The sequence below is a fragment of the Plasmodium vivax genome, chromosome 3 (genome assembly GCF_000002415.2).
Source record: "Plasmodium vivax chromosome 3, whole genome shotgun sequence".
NCBI lineage: Eukaryota > Apicomplexa > Aconoidasida > Haemosporida > Plasmodiidae > Plasmodium > Plasmodium vivax.
This window is the reverse complement of record NC_009908.2, coordinates 857,563-873,404: the sequence shown is the minus strand read 5'-3', so window position 1 is coordinate 873,404 and position 15,842 is coordinate 857,563. Positions and strand designations below refer to the sequence as shown.

The following is a 15,842-nucleotide window of genomic DNA, read 5'->3' as shown; positions in this document are numbered from 1 at the left end:
GGCGCGTTTAAGAAACTGACAAGCATTCACTCTTACTATGTTTGGGAGGCACGGGCTTAAAAGGGGAGTCAGCAGCTGCGCTAATCGCATATGCTACTTACACGTGTATATACATATATACATATATATATATTTATATATATCTTCTTATATATATTTTTAGATAATACTTCTAAGCACGCATATATACACGCACGCGTGTACACATATGTACGTGTGACGCAAATGCATAAAAAAAGTTGGCTTGTAAATTTTACCTCATATCGTGCGGGGCGCGGGATTGCCAAAACACAAGGGCCACAGCGATAACGCTAAATAAAACAGATAGCACATTTGCTTTCATATTTCTAGAGTTTGATTTATTACTGTTCTTCATTTTGAAAGTTTAAGTATATTCCTTTTTTAAATTAAAAACTAAATTGACCAGTAGCTTGATTCTCTTGTACGATTATTCAAGACAAAACATTATCTTTTTAATAGTATATAGTTACATATAAATTTAATTTATAAAATAACTCTACACTTCAATTATATTTTTATGCTAAAAGGCATATTAAAAATACTCAAAAAAAAAAAAAAAAAAAAATATTCTGTATATATATTATATGCACACAAATATTTATAATTTTAAAATTAATGCATAAAATTGAAGAAAAAAAAAAAATACTATAATCAAATATATCTCTAAATAAATGCTACAACTGAAATGTTTATTCTTATTTGATATATTTTAAAATGAGGACTTTCTGCAAATTTTTTAAAATTATAGTAAAAACTTAAATCACTTTTTTCGTCGAGTTATGCTTAACTATTACGACATTTATGACTGAGCCCTAAACTAAATATTTTTGTTATAAGCTATATATTGTCATTATTTTATGATAAAAAATTAATTATTTTTTATAATATTTTATTTTTTTATAACAGTTTTTCGTGGTATTTTATTATTTTATCGCATTTTACTATTTATAATATTTTATTGTTTAACATATCTTTTCATTCTTCAGCCGTTTAATCGATCCTGTTAGCTCTTTTTTTTTCTAACATAATTATATTTTTAATACATATAAACGCAAAAACATAGCAAATATTGCTGCTATATTTTTATTCGTTGTATACGCACATATGAAGCGGTTATCTATTAAGTTATTTTTATGCATATCATTTTTTTAACTCTAATTTATGTTGTCGTTTAGCGTGCCTTGTTTCATTTGACGTGTTTAAATCAGTGCAATAAAAGGAAAGTGCAACTATTCCTGTTTTATATATGCATGCAATATCTAAATCGTAGGCAGTGACTATTTTTGGCGGTGAATATACAATTTATTTTAATAAATCAAATCCGCTTAGCGTATTTTCTTTTTTCATATTTCGAACATATATAAAATGGAGGTTATTTCATAATTCTTTTGCACAGCTGTGCGTTTAATTATGAAGTAGCGCTGCTTCGTTTACCGCGTAACTATTTTTAAATCTGTTTGTTCTTTGTCAGCGTTGTCATTTTTTTATTTGCTGTGGCTTCTTTTATATGTGAACGTTTTACTACGCCCTGTACATATTTATATATATATATATTTATATATATGTACAGGCGTACATACATATGCAATACATTTCGAGTATATATTCGCAAAAACAAAAGAAGGAAGACCTAATAATAGTAGTTATAATTCCAAAAATACATTGCCCTCCTTACAACTGTTATCTTTTGTTGCCTTCAGTTCGAATATATTCGAAAATATATATATGAAAATATATGGCAGAAAAAAAAAAAAACGTAAAAGTTTTTCGATAAAAAATGGGTTAAAATCTTCGGCCTTTCTTTTTTTTTATTTAATAAAACATAAATAAGGACACGACACACAGTATTAGTATATCTTCATACGCACTTGTCAATTTAACATATGAATATGTTATAATAAAAAAAAAAAAATATGATGATAATACATTTTTCATTTAATAAATGCAAATGTTAAACATTTTTATACCATCGCTACGAATTCCAAATTGAAAATAATCCGCAATGCTGACTTAGAAATATGTTAAGGTTTAAAAATAAAATTCAGGCTCATCAGATTATTATACTTTATTTTCTTAGGGTTTAAAAAAAAAAGAAAAGAAGATCGCTTCCCCTTAAAATGCTTAGTAATCACAGAAAAACGTATCTTTTTTTATTTCATATTTTTTTACTCCCTATGCGTAATTTTACGGTGGGAATGTAAGGTTTAATTCTCGGCATCTTCCTTTTCTTTTTCTTATTCTGATTTTTGTTATCATTAAAATAATGGGTTGTAAAGTATGCCCATAAGGTTATTGGCCATATTTTACATTAATCTTTGCGCGTTAAATATTTCTAAAAAAAATAATTTTACGCACAATGGATAAGAAATTGTTTGCACGAACGTTGAAAAACACGCGGGGGATTTATTTTCTCAACGCATTATTACTTTAAATGTCATTTGTTGTAACTCTTATTGGATGAGGTGATGAGATGATCAGATGATGAGAAGATCAGAAGCATATCTTTTCATTCTTCACGAATGAATGATTATATTTCAATTAATTACCGTTCGGAAAAGCCCAATGTGATAGCAAATGTCGCAAAAGCATACTATGATGGAAAGCCGTATTAATATTAAATAATTTTCCCTTTTTTAAATGAGAAATGTGTTCCTCTTTCGACATTTCATTGCTTATAAAAGGTTATGAATCAATTCTGGTGCGCGTCACCATTTCGCCATTATCCGCTCCCTTAACCGTTTTAGAAAAACTTTTCATATATTTTTTTATTGCATGGTTCAAATGGGGTCGCCCCTGTTGGGTTTCCTTTTACCAGAATTGTAATTATTTTATGTCGGGAAGTATCTTACTTGTGTTTTTTCTAAGTGTGCGTTTCTGCATATATTGTGAAATTCAAAAATGTGTAGTGGCGATATACTCAAAATGAACATTACGAAAATGTCTAATCCGTTTTGAGACAATTAGGAACACTCGTCTGTAGTTCTACCTATTTTGTAGACAAATATATTTTCATATTATGTTGCTGAATGCGAATTGGGGGCGGTTCACAAGTAACATTTAACCATTAAGCATACAACCGCGTGATGATATAGTACCCCGAACTGTTATAAGCAGTTTTTTTTTTCTTTTTTTTTGCATAGAATTATTAACATTACATGAAGATATCATTAAATAAAATGATCAAATGAGTTGTGGAGAAAACTCCTCAAATTTGAATGAAGTTACAAATAAATTTCCATCACCTGTGATGTGCTATAAAATGCTCATCTTCATGAATGATCCATAAAAAGAAAAATGTGAAAGGGTGTAATGTGCCCTCGTAAGATCGTTTTAGTATTACACATAATATGTGTACATTCTTTTTTTTTCTTTTTTGTGTGTGTGCCTTTTTTACTTGCAATGCTAAAAAACTGTGGGAGCAAATCATTTTAAATTTTGTCTTCCCAAAATTTGCATCCCCTTTAAAGGAGGATATTTGAAACTTATAAAATATATTTCCCCATATGATAACTCTTCAGTAGAGTGATTCATTATGCAGTAGCGATGTAAACATGTGCAATAATACACTCATTCATTCGCGATGACTGTTCTTTTAGGATTAGTCTCTTTGGTGTTTCCCCCCATTTTTGCTCCGCCGCACCAGTTAAACGCGTCTAGTACATTACTTAAGGGTAAAGTCATTCATGAAATTAACAGTGCGCGTAATGTATTTTTTCTAAAAGGTAACGGTTATCCCAATACAACGTAAAACCAAATTAGACGCATACGAATTAGAATGGGAATTGTCTAACATTTTGAAAAAGGCATATTTTTCTCCTTTTCACATTTTCAACATAACATATCAACTATGGTAGAAAAATAGATTTTAAATACCCCCCTTAATTCATGCATTCATTTCGACCTTCTTTTCACAGCATTTGTAAAGGAAGAAAATTGTTATGAGCAAGTGCGATGTGTCGATGTAACATGAATGGACACGTGGCGAAGTGGACATTTAGCTGTGCGCAAAAAGTACACCAGAATGTTTAATTCCGTTGGTCCTTAAAATGGAGCATGTCCTGAAGAGGAAATAACGCTTAATCGCCAGATATACACACTCACGCAAATTAAACCGTTCCTCCACGAATTCTCCCAATTGTACATCGTTTTGCATGCTTATAAAAGTACACACGCATAATCGTTCCTACCTATTAACAAATGAACTTCCTACTTTAGGGGGAGCACTTATCCCATCCCTTTTAACCCGTACGATGTGAAGCACTCAGACCGATTAATAACAATATGCATAATACAAACGCAATTTTTTCGTGAAAAACACAAGAAAGTTTAATAATTTTTCCACAATAATGTGTCTTGCAAAAACACTTTGCGCACATAAGAAAGCATCCAATTTATCACATTTAGCAGAATTAAAAAAGTCAGATGCACAGTTATCAAGATGGAGCCTCCATATGGATTACTACAAAATGCGCCAACGACTGGCACAAAAATGATGCTCCCATGTCGCCATCAAATTGAATACAAAAATGTGGTTTATGTTACAAAATTATATAACCCTTCCACGTAGTTTGTTCTAAAATCATTTTTAAGAAACGAAAATAGTACTACAATATATAGCGTAGTGTGACACCTGCGTCACTCCTATGATTAATACATACATACATATTAGGAGTAAAAAAAAAATATGCGAAAAATGATTCACGAAATGTCCAATTAAATGAAACTACTGTTCATACAACATAAACCAGAAATTACTCGGATTTGCAAATGCACATGCGGAGTATACATTGAGGGGACGGCCCCAATGTTGGTAACTAATTAGGGAGATATAAGGCCTAATAGATAAAGCAGAAATGTCCAGTATTCATTATTTTTTCGCCCTACTTTCAAAAATGCTTCGTATCGCAAAATTGATGGTATATTTCTTTAGGAATATACTACAAAGAAATGAAAGAAATAATAACCGCGTCAATATTAATAATAAAAACGATGTATATAATATAGTACGTACGCACGTACTCCTTTGTTTGCTAATAAACCTTTTAGAATACATTAGACCTATGTGTTATTTATTTTTACCGTGAATTCTTATACATTAATTAATAACTTTTCCGTTTTAATTTTAGTGCTTGTTTGAGGCATCATTTGGTATAACATATTAGTAAATTTATATTTTATAAATGTCACAATTTTGTTCGTTAAATATACATATAGATATACATACTACGCGCATAACGTCGTATCCATTCCGCAAGGCAAAACATTAAATATGTTTTAAAAATATATTTAGGGAAATTACATAGTTCTTTTAAACTGTAATTTTTTTTTTAGCATTCTAAATGCATTGTGTACATTACATATTATTTATAGGATGTTATATATATATATTTTTTTTTTCGCTTAATCAGCATTTTCTTGCTTGGAAATTCCAGGAAGAATTTTCTATAAGCAGTCGTCGTACAGCTAATCAGCTAAGTAAAAAAGCCCCGCGGATTTGCTACCACATAATTTACCCCACATTTAATTATTTAAATTTCAGTGGCAGCGATGGATCATTTATATTTAGAAATATTCAAGATCTATATACTAAAAATGGCGCTATTAATTTATTTAAAAAAAATGTAAAATTTATTTTCCCCTACTCTATATGTAAAATTACAAAATAATTACATGCAAACTGTATTTACTCTCCAATAAACAGGTCTGTAAGTTTTAGGATCCTATAAGATCCAGCAAATTAACTTTGCAAACATTAAAAATATTCTACGTTTTTAGTTCTTATAACTTGTTTTCTAGGTGATAATTTAAAAAATAACTAAATTTAGGGTATCTTTTTTTTTTTTTTCATGAATTGTAGTATCAAAAATGCGCTACAACCACGTAAATTGCGACAGAACTTAGATAATTAGAAAAAAAAATGGTCACATCGAGGCTGGTAATAAAGCCATTTTGTAAAACAAAAAAATTTCCTAATTTTAATTTATCTACAAAAATAAAAGTAAATTATTGTTTTTATTTTATTTATAATTTATTCCCCATTATACCCATTTATGTGCAGTAATTTATTCACATTTTACATGTAAAAAATAATTTTTTTTTATACATATTTTCTTTTTTTTGGGAAATAATAGAAAAAATGCAATGGTTTAATTAATATTAACATTTTTCAATTTTTTTTTTTTTTATCTGCTTAGGATCTATTTAAATATTGTTCTATAATAATTAGTAACATTTTTTTATAATTAAAAATATAAAATAATAATTAAATTAAAGCATTATAAAAACATTTTCTTCTTAAATTGTTAAAAAACAAAATTTTACGAAAAAAGAAAAAAATAACAATTTAATTAAATTAATTTGTTGAGAATAATCCATTCGAGCTACTAAATTTTCCTATAATACTTTGTATCATTCAAACTATTTTTAATTTTATTCAACATGGCAGAACAAACTAGCAAATTTTCCTTTTTCTCAAAAATTGTCGCTTGCTCCCTTTTAGTACTTGTATGCAAAATTTACAACTGAGCGAAATATATATATTACATTTTAACATTTGATGTTTGCTGCGTCCCTGCCTGGCCCCCCCTACCCACGTCGGGGGGCCTACTATATATTTCTACATATATGTTTCCTCGTCGTATAAGCCCCTATACCCCGTGTTGCCCTGCACTACATATATAATTATATGCAAATACATATGCCATAAACTGGTGATCATATTTTTTTTCCTTTTTAGTCCTCTACCTTTGTTGAATCATGGGATAGCGCAGCATGCCAAGAAAATGCCGTCAGAACCAGCAGATTGTTAACAGCCCAACACACCCTAATAGGAAACTCAAGAACAGGCCAATACAAATTTTTAAAAAATAAAGTCATTGACTTGTTAGACGATGAATATGATGATGAAGCTTTTGGACAAACCTTAAACGAGTTAGTACAGGATCAAGCATTCAGAAACACTTATAGAAACATTATCCAAGATGAGAAGTTCCAAAAAAGGAGCTACCGCGATTTAGATGCATCCTTTGATGACATGAGAGAGATCTATGAAATCAAAAAAGGAGTACAGAAAAAATCAGAAAAAACTGATGATTCCTTAGACATGGACTGTTTCTATGATGATGAAGCTTCTTCAAGCACATCAGCATCCTCTATGGCATTAGAAAAATATGAGAAGCCCAGAAAATCTCGCAAATCTGCAAGATCTGAAAGAAAAAAAAGAAGATCAACTAGAGCCAAAAAATACGACTACAAACATGAAGAAAACTTCGAAACTCTTAAAGATATGGTTATAAAAGCTTCTGCAGAAGAAGAACCATCTGAGGGTGGAATGATGGGAGCTTTAAAAAAATTCGACAAACAATTCGAAGTCGAATTGTTACGTTCAGTGAAAGATAAAGCTCTTTCTGACTATGATGAATGCAAATTTAAAGCCGGAAAAGGAAAATACCAACACGTTATGAACAAATTTAGAGTGTACTTACCACCAACCATAAACATGGCTATTTTAATGATAATGTTGGTATTTCAGTCAACCTTATTTAACGCGCATATCTTTGCCTTTTTTTCGCTCACCTTCTTTGCAATGATTGCTTACTATGGAAAAAAATTTGCACAACTTCACAAAATGAAGAAATTTTACAAAGGCTTTGACAGAAGAGGAAGTTTCAGAAAACCAATTAAATACTAAAGGATTGATTCTTAGGGGTTATCCAAAGATTTTTAATATGGGTTTTTAAATGCGCAGAAAAATGTGGATATTTTTTAATTTAAAAATATATACAAAAAAAAAACAAAGCATATTTGATGAAATGAATTTTTTTTTTTTTTAATAATTTTTATTTAAAATTATTTTTTTTTTTATTTGTAATTTTAAAAAACATGATTAACAATATAATTTTATTTTTTTTGCTAATGCATAATGGTAAGATAATTTATATTTTTTAACTGTTTATTTGATGAACAGTTAGTTAAATGTAATGCCACTACCTACTACAACTACTAATAATAACAATAATATGAAATGAAAAAAAGAAGTCATATTTTATACATACATGAATAATATTATATCCTTTTCTTTTTTTTATTTCTCATATACTTTTTGTTGTGTTTGTGTTATAACTTTTACATGCTGTGCCTTTTTTTATTAATTAGCTGATTAGCCCGATTCTGCATAACCTTTATTTGTTTATTTTTTTTTTTTTTTTTCCCATGTAAAAACTATAAAATATTTGACTTCCAAGGATTATTAAGAAATAAATAGTTTTAAGAAAATTTATTTGACGATCTGTGTGCGCACATCGTATTCTTATCCCCGAAAAAAGGTATATTTTGCTACCTCAGTTTTTGGGTCATTAGTGTATGCGGCATTTCTGTCGGATATAAGTGCCGCAAAAATGGTTGCACCATTTTCTGCACCATTTTCCGCACAATTTCCCGCCCAATTTGTGAGAGAAAACCCCTCACTTCGGAATACGCGTATTTATATTCCCCCTACGCATTCTTAAGGATATTTACGTCATTGTCCTTTATTGAAGCTGTTTCGTCTAGCCTTTTAGGGTTATGAAAAGGGTAATATAGCACATAAAAAATGTCGCGTTAAAATAAATCGTCCCGCTTGCGAATTGCATAATCAGCCAAATGGGCCAGCGGGTATTAATAATGCCGCGCGATTTAACTCGAAGCAACGTTTACGTCGAAAATATTTCCTCTATACGTTTGCTTCAAAAAATTTATATGCTTATTGCAAAATTTATATGTTTGTTTTTGTTTTACTTCATATATACTGTTAGCACATATATAACATATGCATGCATGTATGGGTATATATGTGCAAGTACGTACATTTCCTTGCTAAATCAATGTGGACGAAAAAAAAAGGGAACATGTTCGCAATGTAGCCGTTGTCTATACGACTCTTCATCTGACACGTTTAGTGCCTGATCAGAGAAGGCGTAAACAAAATCACAGCTAATAAATAATAGTTTTTGTGCATTCTTTCGACATCTTATATTTTTTCAGAGATAAAAAATGCTCTCCATATTATAAGATGATGCGCTGCACGACTCACTTTTTGTAATATTACTGTTTTTTATTTACGTTATTATTTTTATTCCTGAAAGCTTCTCAAATAGACAAGCGGATGGTTCATCGCAACATGAGTGTGGGTTTTCCTCAAATTGTCCATCACATTTCAACACGGAATAAAAATGTTCTTCTAAATTTTTTTTTTTTTTATATTTTACAAAATTATTACTTAAACATTGGAATTAACTCCTGTATATACTCTATTAGGATAAACTACAAATTTAATGATTACACGTGAGGGGTGATGGTTGTGTGCACCAATTTCCGCTTGTGTAACATTATGTTAGAAGTTTTTTCCTAATTTTGATTATCTATAGGAGTGCAAAAAATATGCTGTAAAATCTTTTTCACCTTTGTTGTTCCGCTTAATAATGTTATGCTAGTTCAATTATTATGTATTTACACATCGAGTACAGCTCGAAAGTACAATAAAATTGAACAGGTCATTTTCTTCATATAAGAATCAACAAGGTGAAGTAATCTGGGTGTCTCTAGTACATATTCTGTACGTATAATTAATTCCAGGGGGACTCAATCTACATTTATTTTTACTTCCGATTTAGTTAATTTTAAAAATATTTCCTTTTTAGAAAAATGTTACCATTTTTAAAAGATAACCAAATGAGTAATACACCATTTTGAATGCGTTTGCATTTTTGAAGCTGTCCGATTATGCATTCACATTAAACTGATATAGTGTCACTACATTTGTTTGTTCACTTTTCTCCTTCGAAATGGTAACATTTTTGTTTACTCTTCTGTTTCTTAACCTGTTTGAAGTTGTAGCTTAATTGTGCATTTGTAAAGTACACGTCTGCTACTTTTCCTTCTTCGTCAACTTATTCTTAGGCATATAAATCGGCATAAGGAAAGTAACTTATTAGCATGATATGCCACTATATTTATCTGCAAAACTGTGCATGTGGTATATATCGCTATTTGGCGAATTCTTTCAAATTGTTGATAAGCACACTTACAAATCACTTTGTTTTTTTATGTTTGCATCTCCACTTTGGGCAAATAATAGGAACACGTTTCCTAATTTTGTCACAATATTTCGGAGATTTGCGCATATTAGATAACAACAAAGTGCAGCACTCTTCTAATAATCACATGCAAATTTCTTTCATACTTTTCTTGCGTTACTAATACGAACATCATAGGTAGAAAATTAAAAAGACCCATTTGTAGTAGCGCTATAAAAAAGATTCCATACCGTTTATGTTAATTACGGCTAGTTCGGTAACCACGGTGCAAATCATGGAATCATTTTTATACCACTCCTTTTATACAAACAGTCTTATACTTTTTATGTACTAAATGATTTTCTATTAAATGATCAGTGCATTTTTCCAGTTCGCTATTATAGCATTATGTGGACAACGAAATGAATAGCTTTACTTTTCTCATGTAATGTTTGTCACGAAAAGGCGCTCTTCCGCATGTAACATTTTTATATCAAAATGATGAAATGTACAACTTTATAATTTTATGTATATTCGTGGCAGTCACTTCATAGAGTAAAAACTATCCTTCTATTCTTTCATGTGCCATTACTCCACATATTAAAATATAGCAGCATGTTACTTTTTCTTGTCAAAAAGTTTTGCTCTTGCAGTTATATCACTATTGCAGTCTTGCTCCAAAAAATGACAACTACAATTTTGTTCTGCTCTTTTAATGAATTTATTAAATGTGATCTAAATCTACAGCATAGCTTGTATGTCATATTTACAAAGCATTAACATTATTTAGGTATATGTTATATAATATGACGAAACTGCTCCAATTTGAATGTTTTCATCGTCATTAATAACAGAATATATTACTAATCATTCCATTTTGAATGTTAATGCCTTTTTAACATTTCAGTTAAGTTTTTCTACTTTTTTTTTCTCATTTTTTTTTCTCTTTATTTTTTCTATTTTTTTTTTTCATTTTTTTTTCTACTTTTTTTTTTCTTTTTATTTCTTCTCCTTTTTTTTTTTTTTTTTTCACCTTTTTTATCTTATTCTTTTCATTTTTTTAACTTCTTCCTTGAGTAAAGTTCGATTATGTAGTACTATAGAAATAATTGCAAACGTTCATTTTAAAAATTCATTCCAGATTGAAATGTAAAAATAAAAAGCTTTTGAAATAATAGCACTATGAACAGACTCTCATCATTTTAGAAAATCAAATAGAAGTTCGCTTAAAAGTATTTCATATAGAATAAATAAAAAATTAATCACCTTTACTTTTTTAAACTGTAATAATCATCATTCATAAATTTTAATAAAAACAAAAAAAAAGTGGTCAATTTATATTGATTTCTTTTTCATCCTAAGTAATATAACTCGCCAAAAACTTTAATGCAGCTTCTATTATATATCTCCTTTATCTTCCTATCTTCTTATATTCGTTAAAAATCATCGGGGAAGCAATTATTTTATAAAAAAAAAAACTCAAAATGTCAGTAGAGCACTCGAAGGATCAACTGCTTCCCTTCACCCCCCTTCGTCAAATGAATGAATACTTATTTTCATCGGGTAAGCAAATATAAAACTGTTTTATACAAAAATGTACATATTTAATATGTACTTATTTTGAATACATTATACAAAGCCACTTATGTTTTGTACCCAATGACCAACTGGCAAAGTTTTTTAGGGGGAACATAGAAATGGGAGAGGGATAGTAAAACAAAAATGTTTGTTTAGAAAAAATCATTACTTTTTTAAAAATAACACTTTTTTTTTACTCAATTTAAAAATTTTTATACTTTGCTTTTTCTTCCCTTATATTTAATATAACCATTCGAAATTGTACAACATGAAATAGGTCTTTTACAATTTTAATAAAGAAAAAATATATAGATTTCAAGTTTTAAAACGAAAAAATAATTACGATTATCGAAAGAAACACTTTTCAACAACCAGTACAATTTCTTCATTATATAAACATATAATTGGCATAGTAGAATTAAGAAAAAAAAAGGGTTTGTTTTCAAAAATATGTATATACAACTTTTTATAAACCATATAATAAAAGGTTTATATATACAACAACATAATTTAACAATGAAAAAAATTGCAAATATTAATTTTGTATTTCGTAAACATGTCATGTTCCCGTGAAATAGTTGCCAATAATACGTTTCATTCCCCCTTTTGCAAAATTTCTGGTATATTGCATTACCGTTTCTACACAATATATATGCAGACATTTATACGTATGTATAAAACAATTAATCCTCACTATGTATTTCAAAACATTTTTGCAACATCTACCATTAGCTATTTTTAATTCCCACCTCGTATAGAGAGCTTAAATGGTAAGCTTCCAAAAATTTACAAAAATAATTTAATAGGTATGTTATCAACGTTTACATAAAATTCGTTCTCATTCAATTGAACCATTTTTTCTGCATTCGCATATATTACAATTTTGAGGGAAAAAAGCAACGTATATTAACAAGTAGAGAAAATTACCGTTAACTCTAATTTAATATAAAAGATATTAAAGTATTATGTTTTGAAAAGTGAAAGATTTACATATGCGCCCGCATTCATTTTTTCCTTTTTATTTGTTTCATATGTTTTGTCCTGCTAGTTGTTTTGAGAAATGTTTACATATTTTATAAATTTCTCCCCTCACACTTATTCATTCTTACACAGCCGTTCATTTGTTTGCTTATTTACTACATATATAAATTGTTCAATTTTTTAAATTGCCACGTTTGGCACTACTGTCAAAAATATGAATAGAATAAAAAACCGTAGCATAAAAATATGCTCTATGCTAGACTCGAATTGTTAACGAAAAAAATAAAATGATTCAAATGAACAAAATTAAAAAACCGCGGTCTTATTAAATAGCCACAATATGTGTAACGGCACTAAAAAATACACACGCACCAGCAAAAAAGAAAAAAAATACAGCCGCAGATAAAAAAGACGATGCTACGCGAAGATCAAAAAATTCTAAAATAACTCTTAATTACTGTCGTTATTTTTTAAAAATATGCGATCGTTTCGAATAATCCCTATAACATCGTCTTCATATCTTTTTAACGGTTAATCCTCTATTCGTTGCATACCTTCGAGGATATTTCCTCCTTTGAAAGTTATTTTATAAGCACATATATATATATATATATATATATATATATATATATATATATGTTCATGTGTACTTACATGTATATAGTTTTATCTTGTTCTGTCCACTTTTTACCATTTTTCTTTTATGATAATTAACCTTCGCCCCAAACTAAATGGCCAAATAGACACAACCACCCTCAGTGTATGGCATAATTTGTCATTTCCATAAATTAAACAAAAAGGAGATATTCTAATATGATAATGTGTTTACTTACCTAGCTCAGTTCTTCTTTGTGATTAATTGGGGCAACCCAACAATCATTGTCTTTTTTTAGCTCAAATTTATGCGTAGCAACAAAATTTGCGCTACTTCTACAATGATGTTTTTTTTTTCTCATTAAAAATTATTGTTCAAAAATATTTATGCAGTAATAATTCCTACGAGTTAACACAAAGGTGATATAAATAAAATTAATGGATATATTTATCACCTCGGACTTCTTTCTGCCTAAATTGGCCAGATGTCTTACGCTTCCCACTGTATATATCAAAAAAATTGAAAACAATTTTTCTGATAGGTTATTACATTACTGTTGCAGTTCATCGTGTGTAAATTTTTCATTTATCCTTTTTTTTATTGTTATTACTTTTTATTTGCACCTTAAAAAAATTCCCTTTCTCCAGGGGCGTACATCAAAATTACATATTCTCTCCTAATTCTAAATTCCATTATGCTGTTCAAATGAGAATTTCCCATTAACATTATTTTTACATCGCATAAAGACCACATATAAAGTTATAAAAATATTACATCGCTTTATTATCCATTTAGTATTGCCCAATAATTAAGCGTTAACCCATAAAGCAGACCAAGAACTGATTGCGGCAAATATAACATAGTAAGGCGAATGGTGGAGTAGCCCCTATTCTGAAGAACCACATGACACACAGCTCATCCTGATTTATATATGAAAGGCTGCGCCTAACGTAATCGCATGGGTGGAAAAACAATAGACATATCTTGCTCTAAATCTATCGCTTTTACTTCCTCCATCAGTCCTCATTTTCACCATTTTGAGTCGTTAAATAATGATGCATTTTTTTTATACTAAAATTTAAGTTATTATTTTACGATAGTAATAGCATAAAGTAAAGGTCTTTTCATAACCGTTCGATAGATAAGTAATTATAAAATTTTCACGCTTATTATTATATCCATTTTTATGCCTTACTTATTGGTTTTTCCCTAATAGTTGCGAGAAAAAAAAATTCCCTTCCTTTGCCAAAAAAAATATTTTATCGCGCCACCTAACTAACTCCTTCATTTTAACGATCTATGTATACAATCAACTGAACGCTTACATACTATGCTTACTACACCAATTATATTCGTCATTTCAGAATCATTTACGAAAAGTTTAAAAATTAAAACATTTGCATTGAGTTTATTATAATACCGCACATTTGTGTTGAAAGGCTCACCCTGTCACATTTGGACCATCGTAACAATTTGCACTTACGCGCTGAAAATTTAGAGTAAAAAGCGCTTCCTCACATTATGCAAAGCTAAAAATTGACAGTTTCACTTTCTCATTTGCGAAAAAACAAGAGAAGTGGTAATATTTTTGTTCTCATTCATAAATATAACCTAAAATTGTCCACTGAAAAAGTATAGCTCCGTAGAACCCACGATGTCCAAAAAAAAAAAGAAGCATTTGTAGGCGATCAAAATTGATAACCCCACTTTTGTATCAACTTAAAATTAGAGACAACCAGTTGGAAAATCATTTACAATCTCGGAACAGAGCAAGACCACCGTGCATGTAATTATGGGGCACTTTAAATTATCACATAAATAAAATTATGAACTCTTTGAGCAGTTCTATAAAGCGATATATCGCAAAAAAGAAACCCTTAACAAGGCAAAAGTTGGATCAATATTCAAAAGAGAAATAAAAAAAAATCATTTTAATGTTAATCCATGAGAACAAGCTATAGCGCACATTATTGTCTACTCAGCTCAAGCATAAAATTTTTATAAAACATGACAAACTAGAAAGGCAATCCCATCAGTTACATAACTCTATTTTGGAAAATGCTCCTACCAAAACTGCATTCAATACGGCGAACTAATTTTTTGTTTCATATTAAAATTGGATCGATTTAAGGATAACTTATGTCTTTATATAATAGTAAAGATCCTTTCAACCGTCAATGCCGCAGGTTCGTAAATAAATTCAAAACGAATATAACTATTTGATTAATAGACATATGATTTCGCATAAAAAAAATAAAGGCAAATTAAAGGATTCAAACAGAAATGCATAAAGGAAGATATATTTTCGTGGCGCTTTTTATGCTTATACGTTATGAATTATATAGGGTACCACCTATTGCAAATCTAACATGCATCGTTTTTTAGAAGCAAAAATAAACATTAAAATGTCAACAGGATAGCTTCTCTTTTGACTCAAAAGTTTGAACTAATAACTGGACAACTTAGCAAAAAATGAAAAAAAAAAAAAAAAAAAATTTATTTTATGGAACATTATAAAAAAAAACATGCATTTAGTATATACTTAATTTGAATACATTATCCAAACTACTTATTTTTCCCCCAAAAATCAAATTTAGAAAAAAATATATTGGGGG

General features: G+C 29.3%; 1 protein-coding gene across 1 annotated transcript, besides 30 other annotated features; it reads left to right on the top strand.

Moving 5' to 3' along the window:
- Nucleotides 1-12: part of a microsatellite that runs on past the window's edge.
- Nucleotides 7-38: a microsatellite.
- A 140-nt stretch (nt 39-178) lies between these two features.
- Nucleotides 179-207: a microsatellite.
- Nucleotides 208-1,021: 814 nt separating this feature from the next.
- Nucleotides 1,022-1,057: a microsatellite.
- A 298-nt stretch (nt 1,058-1,355) lies between these two features.
- Nucleotides 1,356-1,406: a microsatellite.
- Nucleotides 1,371-1,440: a microsatellite.
- Nucleotides 1,441-1,632: 192 nt separating this feature from the next.
- Nucleotides 1,633-1,658: a microsatellite.
- Nucleotides 1,659-1,798: 140 nt separating this feature from the next.
- Nucleotides 1,799-1,830: a microsatellite.
- Nucleotides 1,831-1,900: 70 nt separating this feature from the next.
- Nucleotides 1,901-1,939: a microsatellite.
- A 1,251-nt stretch (nt 1,940-3,190) lies between these two features.
- Nucleotides 3,191-3,230: a microsatellite.
- Nucleotides 3,231-3,284: 54 nt separating this feature from the next.
- Nucleotides 3,285-3,319: a microsatellite.
- Nucleotides 3,320-4,020: 701 nt separating this feature from the next.
- Nucleotides 4,021-4,063: a microsatellite.
- A 448-nt stretch (nt 4,064-4,511) lies between these two features.
- Nucleotides 4,512-4,550: a microsatellite.
- Nucleotides 4,551-4,795: 245 nt separating this feature from the next.
- Nucleotides 4,796-4,816: a microsatellite.
- A 215-nt stretch (nt 4,817-5,031) lies between these two features.
- Nucleotides 5,032-5,054: a microsatellite.
- A 479-nt stretch (nt 5,055-5,533) lies between these two features.
- Nucleotides 5,534-5,553: a microsatellite.
- Nucleotides 5,554-5,946: 393 nt separating this feature from the next.
- Nucleotides 5,947-5,979: a microsatellite.
- Nucleotides 5,980-6,140: 161 nt separating this feature from the next.
- PVX_096020 (hypothetical protein) lies at nt 6,141-8,047 on the top strand. The gene is made up of 2 exons (XM_001612712.1): nt 6,141-6,525; nt 6,758-8,047. The coding sequence occupies exons 1-2, from the start codon at nt 6,460-6,462 to the stop codon at nt 7,709-7,711; spliced, it is 1,020 nt and encodes a 339-aa protein (XP_001612762.1). The 5' UTR covers nt 6,141-6,459; the 3' UTR covers nt 7,712-8,047.
- Nucleotides 6,712-6,768: a microsatellite.
- A 955-nt stretch (nt 8,048-9,002) lies between the features above and the next one.
- Nucleotides 9,003-9,041: a microsatellite.
- A 491-nt stretch (nt 9,042-9,532) lies between these two features.
- Nucleotides 9,533-9,553: a microsatellite.
- A 586-nt stretch (nt 9,554-10,139) lies between these two features.
- Nucleotides 10,140-10,176: a microsatellite.
- Nucleotides 10,177-10,456: 280 nt separating this feature from the next.
- Nucleotides 10,457-10,488: a microsatellite.
- Nucleotides 10,489-11,516: 1,028 nt separating this feature from the next.
- Nucleotides 11,517-11,536: a microsatellite.
- A 292-nt stretch (nt 11,537-11,828) lies between these two features.
- Nucleotides 11,829-11,962: a microsatellite.
- Nucleotides 11,963-12,060: 98 nt separating this feature from the next.
- Nucleotides 12,061-12,098: a microsatellite.
- A 91-nt stretch (nt 12,099-12,189) lies between these two features.
- Nucleotides 12,190-12,221: a microsatellite.
- Nucleotides 12,222-12,805: 584 nt separating this feature from the next.
- Nucleotides 12,806-12,933: a microsatellite.
- A 2,225-nt stretch (nt 12,934-15,158) lies between these two features.
- Nucleotides 15,159-15,201: a microsatellite.
- A 353-nt stretch (nt 15,202-15,554) lies between these two features.
- Nucleotides 15,555-15,580: a microsatellite.
- A 94-nt stretch (nt 15,581-15,674) lies between these two features.
- Nucleotides 15,675-15,702: a microsatellite.
- The last annotated feature ends 140 nt before the right edge of the window (nt 15,703-15,842 follow it).

Bases quoted from the DNA above. Each gene is read 5' to 3' on its own strand.
- PVX_096020 (XM_001612712.1), top strand. From the start codon at position 6,460: ATGGCAGAACAAACTAGCAAATTTTCCTTTTTCTCAAAAATTGTCGCT. The intron at 6,526-6,757 runs GTATGCAAAATT...TTTCCTTTTTAG, and splicing joins CTTGCTCCCTTTTAGTACTT to TCCTCTACCTTTGTTGAATC.